Source organism: Eleginops maclovinus, chromosome 21 (genome assembly GCF_036324505.1).
Source record: "Eleginops maclovinus isolate JMC-PN-2008 ecotype Puerto Natales chromosome 21, JC_Emac_rtc_rv5, whole genome shotgun sequence".
NCBI classification, from domain to species: domain Eukaryota; kingdom Metazoa; phylum Chordata; class Actinopteri; order Perciformes; family Eleginopidae; genus Eleginops; species Eleginops maclovinus.
The window spans coordinates 5,191,725-5,210,018 of NC_086369.1; the positions used below are offsets into that span (position 1 = coordinate 5,191,725).

The 18,294-nt window shown below is 40.4% G+C and overlaps 4 protein-coding genes across 5 annotated transcripts in view; 2 read left to right on the plus strand and 2 right to left on the minus strand.

The window, feature by feature from the left end:
- LOC134883972 (collectin-12-like) overlaps nt 1-9,215 on the minus strand; it is a 33,433-nt gene extending 24,218 nt beyond the window's left edge. The window contains exons 1-4 of one of the 2 annotated variants that reach the window (XM_063912524.1): nt 5,675-5,874; nt 4,800-4,954; nt 3,830-4,075; nt 2,724-2,774 (exon numbers count right to left, since the gene is read on the minus strand). In XM_063912524.1, the coding sequence (XP_063768594.1) occupies nt 2,724-2,774; nt 3,830-3,905 (127 nt within the window). In that variant the 5' untranslated portion in view covers nt 3,906-4,075; nt 4,800-4,954; nt 5,675-5,874. Of the gene's footprint in view, nt 1-2,723; nt 2,775-3,829; nt 4,076-4,799; nt 4,955-5,674; nt 5,875-8,683 lie in introns of those variants that run through there. The other variant, XM_063912523.1, reaches the window with a different exon arrangement.
- On the plus strand, nt 6,499-11,030 carry LOC134883973 (clusterin-like protein 1). Its single transcript, XM_063912525.1, has 8 exons — nt 6,499-6,942; nt 7,640-7,735; nt 7,820-7,968; nt 8,331-8,501; nt 8,593-9,019; nt 9,100-9,228; nt 9,859-10,073; nt 10,180-11,030. Exons 2-8 carry the CDS (start codon nt 7,645-7,647, stop codon nt 10,378-10,380), a joined length of 1,383 nt encoding a protein of 460 aa, XP_063768595.1. The 5' UTR covers nt 6,499-6,942; nt 7,640-7,644; the 3' UTR covers nt 10,381-11,030.
- A 223-nt stretch (nt 11,031-11,253) lies between these two features.
- On the plus strand, nt 11,254-14,130 carry tyms (thymidylate synthetase). Its single transcript, XM_063912528.1, is given in 8 exon segments — nt 11,254-11,593; nt 12,158-12,231; nt 12,565-12,577; nt 12,580-12,738; nt 12,876-12,977; nt 13,084-13,259; nt 13,348-13,419; nt 13,526-14,130. Coding segments are annotated over 8 exon segments (957 nt in total). The 5' UTR covers nt 11,254-11,370; the 3' UTR covers nt 13,664-14,130.
- On the minus strand, nt 13,792-18,284 carry enosf1 (enolase superfamily member 1). Its single transcript, XM_063912526.1, has 15 exons — nt 18,137-18,284; nt 17,899-18,001; nt 17,160-17,275; nt 16,386-16,472; nt 16,268-16,294; nt 16,110-16,182; nt 15,991-16,029; nt 15,722-15,804; nt 15,524-15,646; nt 15,313-15,447; nt 15,053-15,094; nt 14,850-14,979; nt 14,624-14,723; nt 14,445-14,526; nt 13,792-14,157 (listed from the first exon to the last, which is right to left on the minus strand). The coding sequence occupies exons 1-15, from the start codon at nt 18,215-18,217 to the stop codon at nt 14,065-14,067; spliced, it is 1,314 nt and encodes a 437-aa protein (XP_063768596.1). The 5' UTR covers nt 18,218-18,284; the 3' UTR covers nt 13,792-14,064.
- Nucleotides 18,285-18,294: the final 10 nt, after the last annotated feature.

The window sequence follows — 18,294 nt, forward strand, 5'->3', positions numbered from 1 at the left end:
GTGTGTGTGTGTGTGTGTGTGTGTGTGTGTGTGTGTGTGTGTGTGTTAATTTGTACTTAGATATTTCAACAACACCGTCACACTAGATCTAGCTGCTTGTTACGTGTGTGTTTAATGAAAGAATGTGTGTAAAATTTGGAATTTAAGGATTTAAAAGAGAGCTTTGCAAACAACTTTCATGGCAGATGAAGCCAACAATCAAACCGTAAAGCAAAGGAGACTAAAAGCTAACAATCATTATCATCCTTCCTGCTGAAGGACAACAGTGTTGCACATGTTTGTGACTAACACATTTGGAATATTCCGTTCCACGTGAAGTCCTGTTGTCCTACGCAATTTTTAGTTTTCATCCATGTTCCCTTCTTAAACCAGCAAGATTGATTGAGTGTTCTCCGTAATGACTTCACAAACCAGACACAGATTTGTACAACAGCTTTGACACATCACAGACTTTAAACACTATCAGCCTCCTGGGAGAATGCAAAATCTTGGATGTGGAAATAACTTCTTGTTTCCCCCTGAGCACTGAGATTACAGTGCTACGGTGGAAGAATGGGGGTTTGTGATGGTTTGCACAACAAAGCCTCTGGAGTGGTGAGGAGGAGGAGAACTCTGTGGGCCGGCCCTTCCAAACAGCTGCCGTACCCCTGAGAGGGCCAACAACACTCATCCAGAGTTCAGCAGCTCTCTCTTCTTACTCCTCCGAATGTCAAGAGTTCAACTGAATAAAGTTAAAAGTGAGTGTGATTTGGCTCGGCGCCTGTGGCTCTCTAATGTAATCCATGAGCGGGACCAGCACGCGCTCAAACAGAAAGACAAACAGGATGCTTCTACTCGGGTGACTGGGATAAAAGAGATTTGGTTCTAACACAGTTTGAATTCCTCTCAGCTGGTGCTGCAGTCCACTGCCCCACGTCCACTCTCATGGACCTCAGCCGAACTGTGTGTGAATGACTCATGCTGCAGCAACACCCTAAACACAGAGACACACAGGCTCCTGATCCCAAATCAATGCTGAACCAACAGAACAGTGATGGAGCACACGCTCCGTCTCCAAGGAAATTACTAATGATGTGTTTGAGTGTGTGTGTGACACAGCGTTTGCCCTTTGCTGCCAGTCTTACTTTTTTCATCCAAAAGCATGAATGCATGTTCTTGATGGGGAACAAATGCCCCAAAAAAACCCAACAGCAGTATCTAGAGGATTAAAGAAACAGACTGATCCTTTCTGCATAAAGGTATTTGTGATGAACGATCATAAATGCAGCATGAAGGAGCAACACGTGCATCTAGTTTCTCTCCCACAAACCCCCTCTGCCTGAAACACCTTGATTGGACTCCTTTGTTTACTTCAGTAACGTAGTGACATAACCACGTAACACTCACAGTTCTATTGGACAGTGCTCCAACACATTGTACGTGACAGGCTAGGGGACGGGACATCTCTAAGCGGTTGACCAATCACAACAGAGTCGGCCAGCTAAGCAATCACAGCAGAGTGAGCTCTAGTTTCAGACAGAGGGTGAAAAGGTGCTGCAGCACAGGCAGTATGAGATAAATAAAGACATTTTTGGACATTAAAGCATGTAAACATGTCTCAGTAGAGTCACAAAATACAAAAAGGAATCAGAAAATGAGCATAACAGGGCATGGTCTGTCTGGGTTACTACCTGTGTACAAACCCAATGGGAAAATGTCCTGTGTTCACGATAAGGAGGTGCTACCTAACCTAGTTTTGTGTAATACATAAAGCAGTTTTCCATGTCTGAATGTGATCTAGAGTTCACATAAATGAAACACTGTTGAATAAAAAAAATAAGCTTTAACATTTAACAACAATCACAACGCGTCATGAAGTGGAAACAAACCTAAACGCTGGCTAAAGTTCCCTCGCATGCAGTGACACAAGATGGATCGTTTTTGTAAAACGAGTGATGTGGGAGACAACCCTGAGCCAATAAAAGCTCATCGGCATGTGGTAAAGATATATGACCCTGAATATATTACAAAATGGCAGGCAGTGATGTGTGAGGGTAAGCAGAATATTTATTTTGGTGACTTAAGCTGACAGTGGCATAACATATTAACAGCCCAGTTTGTTTCATGTCATATTACGCTTTTTTCCTCATTTATTTCGAAGGTTGTCTTCAGATGTGTGCGCTTTATATTTCAAAGGTTGAGAATCTAAATTTTAAGCTACAGGGCTTTCATGGTCCATGTGTTACACTTGTACACAGACCAAATGCATGTGAACCACGTCTGCACCACAACAGAAAGATTTACTTTACATTGACTGCAATTTGAGTAACTCCACATTTTTGGAGGTCCTGTGACATGTTTGTGTGAGTCAACGCGTTTAAGGGACTCAGTTTATGCGGATCAAAGAGAGAAGGGATTTTCTGAAACGTATTGATCTGGTTAGCTCTGTCAGTGGTCGTTGGGACTGCGGTGAGCTGGACCTCACAGACTGTCAGCCACACTTATATTCAACCCAAACCCTGCAGAACCGTTAGCAACCAAGCTAACTCTGACAGTCTGCTATCTGTCCTGATGTGAAAAACTTGTATTTTGTGCTAATTATAACATTGAATTAGAGCGACATGCCCATAAATATAAAATGTCTAAACACTTGTGGCTATAATCAACAACATTTCATACTGAAAACTATAAAAAGTGTTGGCTTTTTGCACTTTTATCTTAAGAAAAATTGCTTTTTCACTCACCGAATCTCTTGTATCCAAAAGAATGTACTTCCTCCTCGTCTGCAAAGTCGTCTGTGTGACACAATGAGAAACAAAACATGAGTAGGTCATAAGTACGCTTACTGACGGTACAGGCATTCTCCCCCAATATCATGACTCAGGTGTTCTATTTTCATCTTGTGTAAACATTTTTTGTAAGTGTGTTTGTTTGTATAAAAATTGCTCTGATTAAATGTATTATACAACTGTAAATAAAGCAATATGCACCACATGCACATAGCCAAGCATTTATCATGTTATCCTTCAGTTCAATGATCTCTGATTGAGTGGTGGCAGGCAACAATGCGTTCAGTTGAAGATAGTGGAGGTTCATCTATAGTCTGTGTGTGTGTGTGTGTGTGTGTGTGTGTGTGTGTGTGTGTGTGTGTGTGTGTGTGTGTGTGTGTGTGTGTGTGTGTGTGTGGAGATAGGAGGTCCAGAAAGCTGTAAAAGCCACAGGCTGCGGTTTCTCTGCATTGTTGACAGTTACCCTAATTACACTGTACTGCACTACACTGGAGACTGGAGCAGAGCACAGAGAACATCACTGGTAATGGTAAACAGATGGGACTGAGCGGGGGAGACAGGGGGGACAAGGAGGGATGAGCTGAGTGTGTGTTTGTTGGTGGGGGTCAGAGAGATATATCACCTTAGTTTATACTGGTAAACATAACAAACTATTGGTATGCTGAAAGTACTCAATTTTGGTTTCACATTACTAAATTGCTTGTAATTAAATATCAGAGAATAGAAGATGCGTTCACTGGTCATCTGACATTCAGGGAACTTTCAATGTTAAAGTTTATTGGAAGCAGCATCTCAATTATCGCAAATTCAACAAGTTTTCAAAAGAAATCCTTTACGCATCCTAATTCTGCAAACACAATTTGGTGTTTATATCTTTCAATGAGATGCAAGTAGTGGAAAAAAGAGACTTCCAAGTATTTCACAACTTCTGCACCGTAGTACCGTAATGCCATCCAGATGTGAATCGCGCACCACAAAGAAATACGCACAGAAATATACGTGCAATCTGAGCGTTTTGGGGAAAACACTTTAGGGATCAGCTATACGTAAAGGAAACATACCTTTCATGGCGTTTATAACTCGTTGAGGACTGAAGAAGAGATGAGGACCCCTGTCACTTTCTGCGCATCTCAGCATCCAGGTCAAAGGTGTAAACTTGCTCCGCAGGAAAACGACCCAAACTAATGCAAGTAAACTACAAGTATGTCTTCATGTCGAGTCTTCCGTTTAAAATCCCATCGTGTCTATCCTCTTGCCCGCTTAGTTTGAGTGGAGTTTTTGCAGGAGTGATGTGATGTTCCCGGAGCCTGAAGGAGGAAGACTTGCTGTTACTACAAGTGTAAAGTTACACAGCAAGACAAGCTGAACTTCCGGTGTTGCTTTCAGAATAAAGTCGTTTTTGTTGCGTAACACTAAAGAAAGTAAACATAGTATATAAGAGGAAGAATATTTGTTTGTATGTAGTGTCATTTTTTTAACATAATAATTTAATCTCAATTGAACTGTTTAGCCTTTCTCTGGATGCAATTCTGACGGCAGCCAGTTAGCTTAGTTTAGCATAACGTTGGCGCAGCTAGCTAGGGGGGACGCTAACATTAGCCTTTGTGTTAAGTTCAAGTTTAACACAATTCACCTTAAGTTTACCATTGAAAACATGTCTTTTTCTTTTAGCTCTATCTGCTGATATTCAACCCCACAGTACAACCAATAAAGACAAGTCTTCCCCCCCTTTTTTTCTAGCTCTTATCTTTTTATGTTATATGTTCTTGTTTATATTTGCACTGTGGGACTGCCAAAAACGGTATTTCAATTTTCTGTATGTATAACACGTGGAAACATTGACAATAAAGTGGACTTTGACTGACTTTGACTAACACACAGGCAAACCTACCAAAGTCTTATTTTGGAGGCCAGAGTACATGACATCCGGTTTCCCTAATCTTTCTCTCTAGCTTTCTCTTTGTAGCTTTACATCGTCCACACTTTAGTTTGGACACAACCACTGTCCAGCTCAGGTTTTTGAAGTCATACCAGTGACTTTCCCGTCCTCCCCTGCTGAGTCTCCCCCTGTTGAGTTGGAGGAGGTGCGGACAGACCCCGGGCCGTCGTGCGGCGCTGCAGTAATCCAGCCGGAGATGAGATTAAGTTACTGGGGGTTGATGGCAATTGCGTCCCCGGGTGAAAGTCTGGTAATCATTAAAGATCATTTCAAAGGTTTGGGGAGGTGGAGCGACACCGAAACGCGACATTTCAGTGCAGTTCCTGTGTTTTTACATATTCAGATATCATTTCCTTTAAGGAAGAAAATCACTTTCATGCCCATATGATATTCCTTTAGGACCATATGGTTCTCAATAATATGTTACTCATGTGGTTTGGGCTATTTTATCAACTGAATTATCACAATAATCTCACATTCCTGTATTACTGCTAACATTTACATATTTACGAGACCTTTTATAAAATCCTACATAAAAAAGTGAAAAGAAAACAGCACAGTTAAATTATTTCAATCTGGTCTAGTAGCTACAGTCTTTTTTCATTAAAAATGTATGCATTAAAAAGCTTCACAAAAATCAAGAAAAAAAACATATAACCTGGAGTAAGTTGTTTTCATAAATGAAGTATCCATTGTAATTTGTTTGATTAAAAACAACATTTTTGGACATCATTTTAGCAATAATGATATAAATATACATCATATCTTGTGTTCAATTTATAAGTTTACTCTGGCTTTTATCTCCCTTTAGAAAGTGTTTGCAACACAATGCCAGAATAATTTTCTTTGCTGTGATACATTATATTCTTCCTAACTTTTTCACTGGATGATACAGATCTTTACATTGTTTACTTGTTGTTAAAACAATAATTTACATAAAATAGTCTCAATGGATGCCAATACTGACCACAATCCATCACAATTAGGCACCAGCATCCGTTTCCCCTTTGACTCCTCCAGGTACTGTGAAAACTTCCACAGTTCCTGTGTCCATAATCTCTCCGGCCTGCAGATGCAGATCACTGATCAAAGACTGAACAACAGCTGCATCAGACTAGATCTAACACAGACGCATCATTCCACAGAGCAGGTTAGCATCCCTTGGTTATATTGCATCGATTTACAGGAAAAGATTGTGATAACACCAATTGTCCCAGCACTAAACCCCTCTGGTTTCAAAGAAAAAATGTGACACAGACATCAAACTCAGATCTGTTTTTCTTCTTTCTTTGGATAACAGAGCCTTCAAACCCCAGCCCAGTGCTAATAGCTGGAGTTTGACCCAGTCCTCCACATCTTAGATTCCAGACCAGCCTGAGATGATAAATCGGCTAATTACTTGTTTTCCTAAAGGCTTCAAAACTGTTATTTTACTGTCGGCCATAATTGGAGCAGCAGGCTGGTATTAGGAGCCAGATAGGGATCGTGCATGGCGGGCTGATAAAAAGCAGCTGAGGGTCAGGTATCTTACCAGCCCCGCTCCTGCTGGTCCTCATTCAGGGGTTGGGACCTCATTTGCTGGGTCAAGGCTTTTTAGCAGTGGGCTCAGATTAACAGAGAGCTGAGAAAGCACACAGGAATTCCACATTTACCACGCTGCTGTTGCTGCCATGTTTAGATAGCATTATAAGAACTCAGATTGTCTTGTGTGCAGCAGTCGCAGCTGCTGGAGGCATGAAAGGCAGAAAGCATTGTTACTCACTCAAAGAATTATGTGTGATCTAGGATTTAAAGATACAGTTTGAGAAAAGTAACATTACTGTCCTCTTTAAAGTTCTTGCATGTTTGCACATTCAGTGGCCTACAGTACAAAGCAAAGCCTACACAACTCCAGTTTGTGCCAGGTCTCTGCAGGAAGCACAGGCTTACTGTCAGTCTGATGGAGATTAGAGCAGAACGTCTGACCTGAGGAGTCTGGTGAGGGACAATTAAATAATATAGACCTGCAAACAATAGAGCATGTCAGTTATCCCCTTTGCTAAAACTGCCCTTAACTACACTGATGTGTTGTGCTAGGCGCGTGAGGCTTAATAATGCAAACACACTAATAGGATCTGTGCTGGTGAGTAGATCCATAAAAATAGAACAATCCTGTGCAGGCACCTCACTCTAATTTCTCCAACCAGAAAACCTGCTGCTTCTGTTCTGGAGTCTTGTGTTTTCATAGTTGTCAAGGTAAATATGCTTTTGCAAGTCATTCTTGTTCTGTTTTGCATCTAGGATCACAACAATTCAGTTTTAACAGTTTCCTTGGTAGCAGCTAAGACAGTTTAAATGTTCTATTTTGATTTTATTTTGTGACACATGCATGGATGCAGGGATATATAAAGCAGATCTGTATTTTGCAAGTTGATGAAAATATTTATGATTGCGAAAGACATTGAAATATGACATCATTTCTTCAACGAACGTCGTTTTGACTCATGTTCTACTTTGGCTTTTTCTATTGATTCATACATGAACTCAGAACTGTATGCATATTTTCAATAGAAGTAACAACACTGTTGCAAAAATAATATTTTAAGCCTGTAATGTGTTCATTTTTAATAAATAATATAGCTAATTTCCTAGTTTTTTAATGGGATTAAATCCTACTGCAGTAGCTGTAGTTAATGGAACTCTCTTTCGGTAATCTTGTTTATTTTGCTTCACACGATGTGATAATCCATGCTTATAAATGAACATTGGGATAATGAGTTGCACATTACATTGTATTCATTTTGAAACAGCCTCTATATTAATCTCTTTGAGAAATGGCACCACCTGGTGGAAGATACATGACATATTTCATTAAAGTTTGTACAAGCAAAGCATGTCTTTGTTGGTGCTGTGTGGTAACAGGTTGATTAGAAAGTTTTGCTTTTTTTCCAAGACAAGATGAAGAGGTTGTTTTTTCAAATTCTTTGCATCACTGGATTCCTGCTCTCTGTGGCTGATTCCACTCCACTGAGCGAGGACACGCTGCAAAGTGAGGCTTTCATCTATAGAAAAACCTACAGTACCCTTTCTTACTTATATTGGTGAATAGCAGTATGTCTGTTTGTGTGTGTAGAGCTGTCTGCAGCAGGAGAGCAGTGTGTCGATGAGGAGATAAAGAGGGCATTACTCGGGGTAAAGCGGGTGAAGGAAACGGTGGAGAAAAAAGAGGAGAAGCACAGACAACTCATGGACGCCCTGCGACACAGCAGTGACAAGAAGAAGGTAGAAAATGTGTTTCTTCACATGAAAATACCAAGAACTCAAGCTGGTCTCAAACACACTTGAAGAGCAGTGTAGTTGAACAGTTCCATGCCAGTCTTTGTGTGATATTCTGAAACCCATGACATGTTTTCCACCTCATAAAGGCAAAGCCACAAAGAGAAACCTCAAACACAGAGTTAACAATCCATGTGGGATTGAGTTAGATCGAGTGGATTTTTACTGCAGTCAAGATAAATGAACTGTCTATCCATCTTGTTTTTAAAGTCCTTTCAAAATAAAAGGGGCTTTGTGTGAAGACCCTAAACCACTCTCAGGCTTATTAGGAGGTAATGCATCTTTGACTGTTTTGGGGGTTCCTTCAGGGGGCGAGGCAGCTGGTCTGGGAAACAGAGCTTAAACTAGAGGAGGCTGAGCAACAATGTCAAGACGTGATAAAGTCTTCCTTTGAGGAGTGTCGACCGTGTCTTGAAGATGCTTGTAAGGCCTTCTTTACCTCTACTTGTCGCCGTGGCTTCGCCTCATTCTCATTTAAGGTTTGATCTCAGCGTTTTTAAAGACCTTCAGATTGATTAATACAAATGTTTTACCATGATTTGTCACGGGCTCCATTATCATTTTCTGCAGTTGGAGGAGTTTCTAAGAAAAATGGCCGCCCAGCTAGAGGCTGCAGAGCATCTTTACAAAAACGATGAGAACATGGGTCGCACCAACTCACCTGAGACTGAAGAGCTGGAGCTTCTTCAGGCAGATGCTTCCTTCAACCAGTTGCTGTCAAACACCAGCCTCCTGTACAACCAGAGCATCATGCTGGTGAAGAGAAAGCAACACATGTTTGGGGATTCCTTCCTGGAAGCTTTCACCACAGAGTCGAGACCCAGCCTGGTGTCAGTAATGCAGAGTCCTGACTTCTTCACAAGGTTGGGATTGGATCACATCCTCGGCTCTGTGTCTGAGTTTGGGATGAACGTGCTGGAAGAACTCAGCTCCACAGTGACTAATGTATTTGAGGAGATAAAGGAAGCAGAGGTGTACTTCCAACCACCAAGCACAGGTATCTGATGTAATGACATGTGTGTGTATCATATATATAACAATACCCCCCGTAACATCTGTGATTGTATGTCTACAAAGACGCAGGCTCCCTCTCTGCTTTGGGAATGTCTGAGAGAAGAAATCTTTGCAGACGTCTCCGCAGGCAGGCATCAGATTGCTGGCAACTCCAAAGTCTGTGCAAGGCCTGTGAAGAATATCTGTTAAAAGGTAAATAATGAAAAGATCATTAATGGTTCCATAACTATTTAGCTCACCCCTTATGTGCATATTGAAACCAGGACCTGGGCCTCCAATTCTGGCCCGAATAACAAGCCTTTTTCCAATATGGACAATTAAAAACTGCCTTATTTATTGAAGTGTTTGCTTTAAAGTCTTCCTTTTTTCAACTAAAAGGGCATACTATTGATCATACTATTCAGCATGACAAAAATATTCTGACGACTCTCTTTATTAATTATTTGGCTTATTTGTACTTAAACTGTTATATTGATAATTACTTGTTGGATGCCTTGTTCTGATAACTCATTTTATTTTGTGTAATTCTTCACTGATATTAATGAGAAAAAAAAGTAAATTCTTCATTTAGGGAGCTAAAACAGTATAGAATAGATTAATAATGTGACTTCACTTAGATAACACTTTCTGAATAATTGCTCAATTTTGAAGATAACTGATTACCTTTTAGCTACAGTATATAATAGCACTGATACTGTGACGGGTAAAGCCCATTGTCAGATATTTGAAATGGTTAACTTCATGAGGGTTAATAAATAAAGATCTACTCTAAAGTTGACCTGGATTTGTGTCTTCTCTGTATGTGATCATGTGTACTTGCAGAGTGTCCCAGTTTCCAGCAGTTACACTCTGAGGTGGAAGAGATGCACTTGCTGCTCAACGCCTCCCAGCAGCAGTACGACGATACGCTGCAGTTGGTGCAGAGACACACAGCGGACACACAGAGCTGGCTGATCAACATGCAGGACTGGCTGTGTTGGGTCAGCCAGCTGTCAAACACCACAACAGGCCCCCACAACATCTTCAGAGTGATCACAGTACGCTTGTAGTAGTGTAGAACTTGTTATACTGTTACTTACAGTAGGTGAATTGGATTGTAACGAGAGCTACACTGATGCAGTTTTACTTTATCTCATTTCTCAGGTGGATCCGCAGCAACAGATGGAGAACATCAGGCCTAAAGCAGACAGCCTTGTGGTGGTAACAATACTGGACTCTTCCCCAATAACTGTCACAGTTCCAGCTGAGTTGGAGGTGGAGGACCCAGCTTTTATCCAATATGTAGCTCAGGAGGCTCTAAAACTCCATAAACGGCAGATAAGAGGTATTGATCCCAGCAGATAGGAGCTTAGGAGTTTATTTGGCTCCCAATTTCACCTGGCAGGGCACCAAATTTGATTCAAATATAATTAAATGTGATTATATATGGAATATTTAAGTTGACTTGCTGGCTTTGATCCTACCCAACTGAAAATAATTCTTCGTTTTACTATTTTTTTCTGCAAATTAATGGAGTAATGTGGATAAAACAGCAGTGAGACAATACCATTACCTAAATTATAGACAAAGAGTTCATTTCTTTAACAGTAAAGCTGATCTTTGTCAAATTCAACTCTAAATGCACAGTTAATATTCTTAGCGTTTTCAATATTTTTGCAATAAAAGTGTACACTCTGCTTAATTTAATCATTTTTGTAACAAAACTACAGCCTTACTGCAGCTCTTCATTATTTGGAACAATCTGTAGTGTGGTCGAGATATTATACAATTTTATTCAAATCTTTTTGCAGGACGAAAAAGTTGAAAATCTAGTTAACAAAATGATTTTGCTGGCAAATTATCCAGTCTGTGCTGACATTTTAATGTTGTTATTCTATGTGTATTCTTTAATTTGATTGTATTTGCATTTCATTTATTCCTGTTTATAGTTCAATGTGAAACTATCATGATAATGAATTGATGTTTAGGTAATGTAAGTAACTAAAATGGCGTGATTAAAGGATTTATTTTAAATGTTTTGCCAATTTGTCAATTTTCTCACATTTTACTTGTTATAAATGACTTAAATTGCTTTTGCTTCTTTATTTTTTTTTTACTATAACTGCTTTACCCTTTTGGCAGGCATAAGGAAAGTACTGCAGAAACCAAACTGTTCCGGTCTGAGTTTTAGTTTTAAAGTAAGTACATGAAAAGGGAAAGCGAAAAGTCGCTGGGCGTACTACTCTCGCGAGAGTTAATTCGCGGGTGTAAATTACCCGGGAAAACTCAAGCTCGCCAGTGGATCCACCGGAACAAAACAACACAGCTCTGTCAGATACTCTTATTTACCACAACATGCCTTTCACCTCAGAAATACACTTATCAAAGGGCTTTGAGACAGGGGAACAGCCCCAGCCGCTGGTGCAGGACAAGAAGAAGAGCTTTGGTGTTTTCTGTGATGAACGCGGGTATCTGGATCAGATCGAGTACATCATGCAGCACGGCCGAACTAAAGGAGACAGAACAGGGACAGGAGTCGTGTCTGTGTTCGGGGCTCAGGCCAGATACAGCCTGCGAGGTCTGTTACCGTTCTGTGTTTATTAGTGTTATTAATGTGTACGTGTTAAATAAGGGTCTGGCATTTGAAATGTACCTGCAAAATAAACTTTAAGTATCACATATAAAGTAGGTGGTTTAATTTATCAACTGTGCATCCTTTTCAGAAGTGGTCATGATTTGCTCAGAACATTTTCAATCAGCAGCTTGAAGTCCTTAACAGAGCTGTCAAATAAACCTAGTGGAGTAAACTGTACCATTTCTGCATTTTAGTGTGACCGTTAAAAAGTTAATATAAATGAGTTCAATTCATTCATAAAAACAATTTTACAACAATCAGTTTACGCAACTGACTGACAAATTGGGATAACATTACATATTTGGTACTGAAATGCCAGTTATGGGTGTCAGCAGTACATAGTGTGTCCGCCAGGGGGAGCTGACCAGTTACATTTTCAACTGTTAACGTTACTTATCCATGTCTTGGTCATATTGTTTTAAATAACCACATATATTTCATGTTGTTATCATAACTACAAACAGCTATGTAATCTATAATGACAAATAACACTGCTTTTATTCATAGATCAGTTTCCCTTGCTTACCACCAAGAGAGTGTTTTGGAAAGGGATCCTTGAAGAACTGCTTTGGTTCATTAAGGTGAGGATTGACTTCTTCTATGCACCCAAATTAGAAAAAAAGATTGTACTTATGTCTAGTGGTATATAGCCTTGTAGATAGTTTTGGGTTTAATGCTCTGTCGGTAATGGACATAAAAATAAAACAAACCTTACATACATCAAATGCACAATCCATTTTTTGTTTAGTATCTCAAAATTGGGCACCTACATCAGAAAATATTTACACGGCTACATACTTCAAGAGGTAAAAAGATAAGACCCTTATGATTTACATTTAAATGCAGTTTTTTTGTCTGAGTTTTTTCGCCAAAAAGCACTGAATGGGGTCTGATAATTGTTTGTGTCATCGCAGGGATCAACAAATGCCAGGAGCTGTCTGAGAAAGGGGTCAAGATTTGGGAAGCCAACGGGTCGAGGGCCTTCCTGGATAAACTCGGGTTCACAGAGCGAGAGGAGGGCGACCTGGGACCGGTGTATGGTTTCCAGTGGAGACACTTTGGTGCAGAGTACACAAACATGCATGCAGGTACAGCAGTAACACAGAATTGACTGTGCAGTGCAGACTTTTTGCTTACTACACAGATCAAGTGTTTATCCTAACACAGCATACCAGATTACTGTGCCTCAGATCTTAAATGCTCCTTTATGTAATATTTTTTACAGATTACACCGAACAGGGTGTTGACCAGCTGCAGAAGGTCATTGACACCATCAACACCAATCCAGAGGACAGACGCATCATCATGTGTGCGTGGAACCCCAAAGGTGTGGCATCGACAACATTTTAAATCCCTACACTGCTTTTAGGTCGTCCGTTTACTCTGATGGTAGTGATATTCCATCATTTTTAATTTCTCTTCTTCTCTTGTAGACCTGCCCCACATGGCTCTGCCTCCCTGCCACGCCCTGTGTCAGTTCTACGTGATTGACGGTGAGCTGTCCTGTCAGCTCTACCAGCGCTCAGGTGACATGGGCCTCGGTGTGCCTTTTAATATCGCCAGCTACGCACTTCTGACCTACATGATCGCACATATCACAGGACTCAAGGTACGAGCACTGCGCTTAAGTCAAATCTCACCTTTAGCTGTTTGTATTGTGCTCACCTGACAGTTTGTTTTTTAATCCACATCTTCAGCCTGGGGACTTTGTTCACACGCTGGGAGACGCTCACATCTACAACAACCACATTGAACCTCTTAAAGTACAGGTTAGTTAAAGACAGCTTTCTATTGCCTGGCTCGCCACTTGATTTCAAACTTGCGCTATATAAATACCATGTATTATTATTATTACATTCTTGTCTATTTTTGCAGCTTCAGAGGGAAATCCGTCCCTTCCCCAAGCTGAAGATCCTGAGAAAAGTGGAGAGCATCGATGATTTCCGTGCAGAAGACTTTGAGATCTGTGACTACAACCCTCATCCCACCATTAAGATGCCGATGGCTGTGTAAAAATGACAGTTTAATAGTGACCAGGGATTATTATGTGTGTGCCTTAGAAGGTCTATCATCACATTGCATTTTACGTACCGTATAGTGCGTGTCATTCAGTCTCATGCTACACATTAATTTCACTCCACTACAAAAAGAGTTTGGTGTTTATTTTTTCAGATTAGTGGAAAATTAAGTTCTTATGAAATGTGTTTTTTTTGTGCCATTTTCCCTTTTTATAAATGTTATTAATATCTAGTTGTAAATAAAGAAAGAACATGTATGAGCTATTTCTACAGCATTGTTATTGCCCAACAGGAGCCTAGCACAATTTATGATCTGAATGTTTGTTACATTTCTACTCTATTCTACTATATTTTCAAGCAACTTAACCTAATTATTAAATGTCTCAGATGAAGACCTTATTGGTTTTTAAACTGCTTCCATACATCTCCTTCAGGGTACCGGTGTCTCTGCACTGATGATTCCAGCATCTCACAAGAGTAGCCTGGATCCTGAGAACAATAAGCACAGTGTAACAACAAAACTGGAGCTGTGCTGGAAAGTAACTAGGCACATTTAAATGATCAGATAAGATAAAAACTTTATTGACATTTTTGTGATATTCACAATCTGGGCAGCGGTATATATTGTAACACATAAGCACAATTACATGTAGGCATTGAGAATAAATATTTCTCCATGACACATTATTCTGAAGTCACTATATATAGCGTTCTTTAACTTTTTGATCTGCAGTTATATTTGATGCTTTTTAAATTATAGTGAACATCCATCTTACCTTGGGAGGCATGTAGCGTGCGTCATGAATCACCACAGGACTGGTGAAGTGTTCATGCAGGTGGTCGACATATTCACACATTCTAGAGAGTGGAGAGGAGGAAAAACAGCTGATTATAAATGAGTAAACACTTACAGTCAAGAGCTCTTAATTGTGACAAAAACAAATGCTGCCCTTACCGGTTAGTGAGACTTGCTGACACACAGATGTAGTCGAACAGAATCAGATGCTGGACGAGCTCACATAGACCGACGCCTCCAGCATGAGGACACACAGGCACTAGGGGAAACATAGCATGTGTATTGTAGACATGCTTTTCATACAGATATTACAAGAGCATGCTAAATACTGTTGTTTTCAGGGCTCTTTATATGATTCTTTTGAGATGAATGTCTTTGTTTATACCCTGGAACTTGTGGGCCATCAGCAGCACTGCCAGGTTCTCGTTGACACTGCCCAGCCGACAGCTGTCTATTTGGACAAACTGCAGGGCCGAGGCCTGGAGGAACTGCTTAAACATCACCCTGTTGTGACACTGCAGAGGACACCGTTACCAACTAACCATCAATTCATCAGCCGGTGGTATGTACACTGGAATAAACACTGACCTGCTCTCCTGTCGCCACTCCAATCCCGAGTGGAGCCAAAGCCTGAAGCGACAAAGTCAAGCATCTTTTATCAGTCGTTAATCATAAATAGATTAGTGATCAGGCATACTGGGCACAGGCCAAGGGGTCCAGGTAGGTAACGGCTCAAAAAACAAATACAAAGAGAGGAAAGCATGACCAATAAAATGAAATTAAAAAACACAAATTGACAAATTACAACCACAAGATGCCAAAAGTGGAACATCCATGTTTTCTCTCACCTTGGAGATAGCAGCGTGACCCAAGATGTCATCAGGAGATGTGGGCTCCTCGATCCAGAGAGGTTTAAACTCCGCCAGGCTGGACACCCAGCTGATGGCCTCGGCTACGTCCCATCTCTGGTTGGCATCAATCATCTAAATGCAAAAACACACATAACTAGTACACTTATGTCTGATGTTAATAACATTGGTGAGGGGAAACAAACATTACCAAAGTGTTTTCGGGCCCAATCATTTTTCTTATAAGGCGGCACCTGCGTATGTCGTCCTTTAGATCGGCACCTACTTTCACCTTGAATTTGGTCCAACCACTTTTAAGAGCATCTGTGCAGAGCTTCAAAAACACATAACTGTTATTTTCACGAGTTGTTAAACCTGTTATATAATTGGTATTTTATAGCACAGAGACCTGTTCGAGCTGCTGGTCTGGGTAGTTGAGCCATGCACAGGAGGTGGTGTAGGCAGGATAACCTTCTTTCAGCATCTCCTCCTCTGGGGGGCGAAAGAAGCACACAGGTTAATAAAAACCTGAGGAGAAGCGTGTTTTAATAGAGCGACCATGATGTGCAGGGGCCTATTATGCATGCTAAAAGCACTCTTGGTAGTTTCTAAAGAGGCAATTTTGCTGTGCAAATCCCATTGAGTCTTGTAATTAATGACTCTTGATAGTGTGCTCACCTCTCTGCTGCTTGTCCTCCTGTGCTTTCATGAGTATGTCTGAAAAGAGAAGCAGATAGAGTGTTGCATTCAATACACTGCACTCAGGAAAAGGGATTTATTTTCTGGACAAGCCTCACCTAGAGCCTCGTCCTCACTAAGTGCATCAGTGATGTATCTGAAGTCAATGCATGAGATAATCTGCTTGGGATCCTAAATTAATAAATAAAACATGATATTTCCCTTGTGGTCACATTCTGGACCTAAATCAAACATATATACATTTCCCGTGACTCACCAAATCAACAAGAAGCTTCCACAGCGGCTGCAGGAAAAATGATGACAACACCATGAGTCAGGAGGCTTGTGAAAGAAATGGAGTTTTTCTAATCATGACTCATCAAAACAGTTCTTACCTTGCCCTCTGCCCTCGCCCACAGGTCCCACACAGCATTCAGGACTGCAGCTGTGGCCAGGTGGATCACTCCTTTCTCTGGGCCTAGCTAGATCACACAAAGGTTTATCGCCTTCTAATAAACACTACATAAGTTGTGCATCCACATAGGGGTACAAAAAAAAAGCAAACTGAAAACCTGTTAAATAATGATGAGGTTGGAGAGTTATGTCGGGTTTTAAAAAAAGGATATGATCATTAACCAGGCCTTTGGGACCTTCACACACTATATTATTTAATATAACCTCTTTTATAAATTGCTTTTCTTTGTATCCAAAGAGTCCTTTCTACTTTTTCTTGGCAGCATGCACTTGACAGTGCTTCTTGAAATTCAAGTGCGTGAATCCTTTCACGTTTAATGGTCTTGACTCATCAGCATTAACCAGGACATTGGGACCTTCAGAAACCAGATGTTTTCACTTTGATATCTTTTGCTCTCATTATAATCCATTTTCTTTTCATTTCAAGAGCCTCTTCTTTATATTACTTTGAAAAGCCTGGATTTGGCACATTTATTTGCCTTGGCCCATCAGTCTTGGGACATTCAGAAACTAGATTCAAGTACATGCGAGTCTTTGGAATAGCATATGTCAAAAAAGTTCAGAACTGACAGCCACTCGTCACAATGAATTGAAACGTTATGTGGATATATGTGGCTCTTTTTTCAATCTATTCAAGCGTCATCAATCATAGTGTTTACGATGAGCAGTTAATAACAACAAATGTCTGTTCTCACCCATCTCATCTGGCTATCACTAGTCAGGAGCCGGTAGAATCCACGGAAGTCGCTCACAATCGCCTCTAAGGATTTCCCAACCACCAGTCCTGCTAGAGCCTCCACAGCACACACCACTGTGGGGATAGAATCCAACACAAATCAGAATTATGTTTAAATTTTTGTATAAAATGGTAGCCTAAAATTTCAGGATTAACTCAAATATATACAGTAATAACTGAACTTAACAGAAGTGTTTTTGAAATACCAGGAAACATATTCACATTTTATTAGTAGCCCTTGAATGTGGAAGGTACCAAAAGGTAATACAGCCAACCCACTTAAAAAAATAAATAAGTCAACATTTACACATCGATGGATTAACCTAACTAAGAGACATCATTAATTCTATTTTTGCTATTAAAGATGTTATTGGAGTGTTGCATTTTCTTTTAAAAGAAACATAAACTAGCTTCTTTCTTTAAGCTTTGCAATTAAAGTAACCCTAAAAGTAAGTTTAAAAATGCGTTTTTTTCATAGATATTAATGAAATGTTGAGATAAAGGTCAGCTGATAATCATTTGTCATTTTTAAAGTTCTTTTAAACCCTTTGAAACTATGAATGACTCACGACCCAATGTTAAACTTGGCGGACTCTAGTGGAGGTTGGGACCCCTATGTTGGAAACCAGTGCTAGTGGGCAACAAACCGTGTGTTTGTATTTTTAAAAAAGCCACATTGTGTTTCTGATCAATCTTACCAATCTCCGTGCCTTTCCCAAGAGTGAAAGTGAGGCCGAAGCCGTTCAACCCGCAGTCCGTGTAGATGACCACATATCCGGCAGAGTAATCCGGGTCTGTGTGCTGCACAGCGAAGACTTTTATTTTGTAAAGCACTTTGAATTTCCGTGTGTTGAAAGGTTCTATATAAAACACTTGCCTTGCCTTACAGTCACCAAAACACAGCACTCTGCACTACAGCTGCACACACTTCCTTACCATTGAATCGGAGCCGTGTTGCTCCAAAGACGTCGGAAATCTCACATCCCTGACAGTCAAACCAATAATTTTGTGCAACATTTTCCTTGAGTTTACGTGAGTCTTGTGATTCAGCCAGAAGTAGTTATTTTCAAGTGACCTCTAGGAGTTCATTCCAC

Coding starts and splice junctions, on each gene's coding strand:
- LOC134883973 (XM_063912525.1), top strand. CDS start 7,645: ATGAAGAGGTTGTTTTTTCAAATTCTTTGCATCACTGGATTCCTGCTC. Junction 8,502..8,592: donor TCGCCTCATTCTCATTTAAG/GTTTGATCTCAG, acceptor CATTTTCTGCAG/TTGGAGGAGTTTCTAAGAAA. Junction 10,074..10,179: donor ACATCTTCAGAGTGATCACA/GTACGCTTGTAG, acceptor CTCATTTCTCAG/GTGGATCCGCAGCAACAGAT.
- enosf1 (XM_063912526.1), bottom strand. CDS start 18,217: ATGTTGCACAAAATTATTGGTTTGACTGTCAGGGATGTGAGATTTCCG. Junction 15,647..15,721: donor CAGACCAGCAGCTCGAACAG/GTCTCTGTGCTA, acceptor GTGTTTTTGAAG/CTCTGCACAGATGCTCTTAA. Junction 14,724..14,849: donor GATGGCCCACAAGTTCCAGG/GTATAAACAAAG, acceptor TGTTTCCCCTAG/TGCCTGTGTGTCCTCATGCT.